Source organism: Rhipicephalus sanguineus, chromosome 6 (assembly GCF_013339695.2).
Source record: "Rhipicephalus sanguineus isolate Rsan-2018 chromosome 6, BIME_Rsan_1.4, whole genome shotgun sequence".
Lineage (NCBI taxonomy): Eukaryota > Metazoa > Arthropoda > Arachnida > Ixodida > Ixodidae > Rhipicephalus > Rhipicephalus sanguineus.
The window spans coordinates 11,111,074-11,116,572 of NC_051181.1; the positions used below are offsets into that span (position 1 = coordinate 11,111,074).

At 50.6% G+C, this 5,499-nt stretch overlaps 1 protein-coding gene across 1 annotated transcript; it reads right to left on the bottom strand.

The window, feature by feature from the left end:
• Positions 1-1,779: 1,779 nt before the first annotated feature.
• Positions 1,780-4,599, bottom strand: LOC119395896 (uncharacterized). Its single transcript, XM_037662907.1, has 2 exons — positions 4,187-4,599; positions 1,780-2,620 (listed from the first exon to the last, which is right to left on the bottom strand). The coding sequence occupies exons 1-2, from the start codon at positions 4,597-4,599 to the stop codon at positions 1,780-1,782; spliced, it is 1,254 nt and encodes a 417-aa protein (XP_037518835.1).
• Positions 4,600-5,499: the final 900 nt, after the last annotated feature.

The following is a 5,499-nucleotide window of genomic DNA, read 5'->3' on the forward strand; positions in this document are numbered from 1 at the left end:
GTGTCAAAGGGTGAAGGAGTCCGACCGGGGCAGTGTTCGGGCGCTTGAATTGTTGGCATTTGTCACAACTGGCCACATACTTTTCTATAGTCCTTCTCATTCTAGGCCAGTAGAATCGACCTTGAACGCGGTGATACGTTTTGGCGAAACCCATGTGTCCAGCGGTCCCGTCATCGTGCATAGCACGGAGCACGTCTCGTCGCAACTTTGTGGGGACCACTAATAGTAAGCGTGCACCATCAGCCGCGTAATTCTTTTTATAGAGCAGGTCATCTTGCATAACAAAGCCATTGTTGTTTGCCGGCTGAGCAGCTGAGTCGAAAAGGGCATCCAAGTGCCGGTCGTCACGCTGTTCTTTCCTGAAGGTGGCGAGGTCGGGAAAACGTGTATCGTCAATGGCGGCTAGGAATTCATCAAAATTGTCGGCGTCACAAGCAGTTGTGGGTAGCGGGAGCCGCGAAAGACAGTCGGCGTCGGCATGCTGGCGGCCACTCTTGTAACGGACCGTAAAGTCAAATTCCTGCAAGCGTAGCGCCCACCGAGCAAGGCGACTAGACGGGTCACGGAGACCAACTAACCAACATAGCGAATGATGATCGGTAACAATCGTGAAGTGATGGCCGTAGAGATACGGGCGGAACTTCTGGACAGCAAAAACTACAGCGAGACACTCTTGCTCCGTTACGGTGTAATTCTGTTCGGCCTTGCTCAACGAACGGCTGGCGTACGCAATGGCATGCCTCGGCGTCACCAAAACGCTGGATGAGGACGGCACCGAGGCCAATTCCACTTGCGTCGGTGTGCACTTCCGTTGTGGCAGAAGGGTCAAAATGGTGGAGTATGGGTCCGGAAGAGAGCATGAACTTTAGCTGCCGAAACGAAGAGTCGCAATCCGTTGTCCAGGTGAAAGGCGTGTCCTTGCGTAGCAATGAGGTCAGAGGGTACGCAGTTTCGACAAAATTGGGCACAAAACGTCGAAAGTACGAGCAAAGACCTAAGAAACTTCTTAACTCGCGTTGCGACTGCGGTTGCTTAAAATTGCTCACTGCGGCAACCTTCTGTGGGTCTGGCCGTACGCCGTGCTTGTCCACTAGATGTCCGAGTACTAGCGCCTCTCGTTGGCCAAACTGGCATTTCTTTGAGTTGAGGGTAAGGGCAGCCTGTTCGAGGCACGTCAAAACAACGTCAAGTCGCTGGTTGTGTTCTGCAAAAGTGCGACCGAAAATTACGACGTCATCTAGATAGCATAAACAAATCTCCCATTTTAGGCCACGCAGAACCGTGTCCATGAACCTTTCGAACGTCGCGGGCGCGTTGCACAAACCAAACGGCATAACGTTGAATTCAAACATATTGAGCTCACCGGGGAAGTCAGCATTACTGTTGGGGGGGGCGATAGCAGACACCAATAAGTAGTAGCTGTGGATTAGCTCGACAGATAAGCCATAAAATTTCCAGGTTCGTGGTCACGTGAACAGCGGAACACTTCAGCTGTTTTTTTACGGCGATAAGAACGCCACCGCCTCGGGCACCCCTCCTGTCCTTGCGAAAAACATCGAAGTTCGGCAGTTCACTCATAACTTCACTGTCAGCGATTTCATTAGTGAGCCACGTTTCAGTCAAAATAAGCAAGTCACTTTCAGATGAAGATACGATGTCAGCTACCTGCTCTCGTTTGGGAAGGAAACTTCTAACATTGGTAAAGATAACAGAGATCGAAAAAGACTTTTGAAGGGCAGGCAGAGTACGTCGGGACGGCTGGCGACGGCCGCGTGTTAGCTATGATTCTTTAACGGATTGGGACGTCTCATCAAAAGTATAGCGCTTTGATCCAATCAATAATGTTTTGTAGTGAAGGGAAAAAGGAACTGCCTTGCTTTTCGCAAAAGCGACAAGGTGTTTGCGCGCGTTCTGCACTTTCTTGGAAAAGTCTTCGCCCACACTGTAAGGCGTGTTTTTAAACCTACGGCCGTTTGACAAGATGGCTTCCTTGGTTTTAAAAAATGAGAGCTTGACAATAATAGGCCGGTTACGACCAGGACAGTATCGACCAAGGCGATGTGCTCGCTCAATTTCCTTTGGCTCCAAGGAAAAGTTCAATTGCTCGGAGCACAGCCGAATTACCAATTCTTCAGACTGAGCAAATGATTCAGATTTGTTAGTATCACTAATGCCATAAAAGATCAAATTATTACGTCGAGAGCGGTTTTCCGCCTCATCAAGGCGGGTTTCAAGATTGCAAACTCGACTAGCCGTTTCAGCGGTGTCGGTTTGCACTGTTCCGAGCTGCTGCCTCAAGGGTTCAATTTGCTGGCAATTTGTTTCCACGTTTGTGAGGCGCTTACTGAGTTCAGACAGGGTGGCATTGGTCGCTAGTAGCTGACATTTTAGATCCTGTACTTCAGAGAGAAGTTTAGATTGTCCGGAAGATAGTTTCTTAAGTTCAGCCAGTACCGCTGCTGAGTCAGGTCCAGGATTTTGTTCAATATCACCCGAGAGCAGCAGCAGGAAATGCACAACAGCAATACATTCATCAACCAAGGAAAACAAGCACCGGGGGCTCGGCAGCTGTACTAAGAGGTAGTTACTCGTTCTTTTAGCGAAAAAATTGGCCGCGTATCTGCGTGCTTCGCTGCAAATGTCGTGTAAAGACGGTAGAAGAGGCGCTGTGTGAGATATGGACGCCATCTGGCAATACGTCGGGAAACATGAGTGCTGTGTTGCGTGCTGGTAGTCCCGGCGCAGCAGGAGGCGAAGACCGGCGGTGACCAACGCGACCGGTGGGGACGCCAGCCAGCCCGAACACGCGGTTTGGCGCGAAGCGCTGAAGCAGAAGAAACGTCCGCACTCAACGAGTACTCTCCCCACAATCTTTTATTTACACGTCGCCTGGGTAAAACAGGAATGCCAGAGCGGCGCCCACAACCGGCAGCCTGAAGGCCGCCCACAACGCTGCTTTTTCATTTTTTAAATATTTTTTTTCACCTTCTTGGCCTTCTCAAATCTAAAGTTTTTCAACACCAACCCATGGCATTCGTACAGTGTAATACAGAACCGAAACCGAAACACAACAATGAGCTCGTGTGGAGGGCACGGAGGAAGGCAAATTTCAGCGCAGCTTAAGAAACTTGGGTCCTTAAAATTACGTATGTATGCATTTTCTATTAAAGGAACACGCCATCTGATACTTACCTAATGATGTTGCACCTCAGATATGCATGATATTTACTTTTTGATCGACAACGTTCACAAGTATGAACAGCCGTACCAGTTCAAGAAGGCTGGCCCTTGGGCAAGTGGTTCAGCTTTGGCCGAGTGGCTAAATCGAGGGACGTGCCGACAAACAGAAAGACAGACAGACAGACAGAAAGACAGACCAAAATTTCTCCGTTTAAGTATCCCAAGAAAGACTATCGTCTTTAATAAACTGTGGGGTGAACTAACCTGCATGGCGAATAGCAACGGGTTAGTGGACACTCTAGCGGTACAGCCACCGAGCCCATGAAGCGAGCGGCGCAGATCCGGTGGTTTTATAGCTGCCGTGATGACGGCTGATGGTGCCTGCCAGGCTGGACCGAGGACACGGTGTAAGATATATACTCTTTAGGTGAGGACACTCGCCAGACGCGATCGACCAGATAAAGTAACAACGCCGAGAGCCCGTCGGACCGCTGACGGCAGCGGATACCTACCGGCGGGAAGATGCAACTTCAACACAAAAACGCGTTCCCGTAGCAACTGGCGCTTCGCGGGAAATCTGAATTTCCTAGTCAGCGAACGCGGCTACGGCACGCCAGCAACTCGAGTTAGAAACGCATACCGTGTTTTTCACGAGCGAAAAACAAGACATGCAGCGGACGCCGGCGTTGCCGCCGACTGCGTCGGTTGCTATAGCAACGGTGCATAAAGCATTTTCTCTCTTTAAGTTGCGTCTTCCCGCCGCTAGATACCCGCTGCGGTCACCGGACCAACAGACGCGCGCCGTTGTTACTTTATCTGGTCGAACGCGCTCTGCATGCAAGCCGAGGAGTGTCCACACCTAAAGAGTATATATCTTACACCGTGACCGAGGACCAGGGGCGGCGATGCCGATACAGACTGCCCAGTGGAAGCGTTGATAATTGTTTCTTCAAGATGCGTTGCGATAGCAGCAGGACTATCGCTTGTGTGATGCCATGAAGTAGACGGAATTGGCATGCGTGTTGAAGCGATGCCGTCCGGGCCACCAAGAAGAATCAGGATGATAGTCTCGGTGAATACCTGCATGGCGAATAGCAACGGGTCAGTGGACACTCTAGCGGTACAGCCACCGAGCCCATGAAGCGAGCGGCGCAGATCCGGTGGTTTTATAGCTGCCGTGATGACGGCTGTCGATGCTGATGGTGCCTGCCAGGCTGGACCGAGGACCAGGGGCGGCGATGCCGATACAGGCTGCCCAGTGGAAGCGTTGATAATTGTTGCTTCAAGATGCGTTGCGATAGCAGCAGGATTATCGCTTGTGTGATGCCATGAAGTAGACGGAATTGGCATGCGTGTTGAAGCGATGCCGTCCGGGCCACCAAGAAGCATCAGGATGATAGTCTCGGTGAATACCTGCATGGCGAACAGCAACGGGTTAGTGGACACTCTAGCAGTACAGCCACCGATCCCACCCAAGCACCTTACATGCGGGGGAAGGAATCACTTTGCGATAGCCTGCAAGAAGATGCAAAAAAGATGTCATTCGAAAGAGCAAGAAGCAGCATCTGTCGAAGCGCAAGAAGGCGATTTATGATTGGAAACGCTATCGCATTCCCATGGAAAAGACGACCACTGGACGGCTACCGTTCAGACAGAAGGGAAGCCTATTTTTTGCAAGCTAGATACGGGCGCAACCTGCTCAGTTAAAGCAGTTATAGCACGCAGCCAGCTGCAGGAAATTACAAACAAGCAGTCACTGGATTTGCTTTAAACACATTCTTTGGCTTCCAGAAAAAAGCAACGAAACAAGTTCGTCTTGAAGTGGCAACGAGAGAGAAAGCAAGGTTCTGACAGTTTTTCGTCATGGATGGCGACATTGCAGTTGCCTTGAGCGGTACAGTTGCCGAAGAGCTTGGCTTGCTCCAACGAGTCTGCTCTATCGGGCAAAAAGAGCTTTACGGCGCTGCCAAGCCTTACGAAGACGTGTTAGGAAGACCGCATGGAGACTGCTGGAGTCATCGTGAAAGTGACGGAGCCGACAGAGTGGGCCAGTAACATGGTCGTTGTTACGAAGGGAGAGAAGTTACGAATTTGTCTTGACCCTTCCGACCTGAACAAAGCTCTGCTTCGCGAGCACTATCCAATGCCAACATTGGAAGACATAGCACCTTCGGTCCGTGGGGCGCAGTACTTTACAACTTTGGACGCAGCCTCCGGTTTCTGGCAAATCAAGCTGGATAAAGAAAGCTCCAAGATTTGCACTATGTGCACTCCAAACGGCCATTAGAGGTTTTTACGCATGTCGTTTCGAATCTTGTC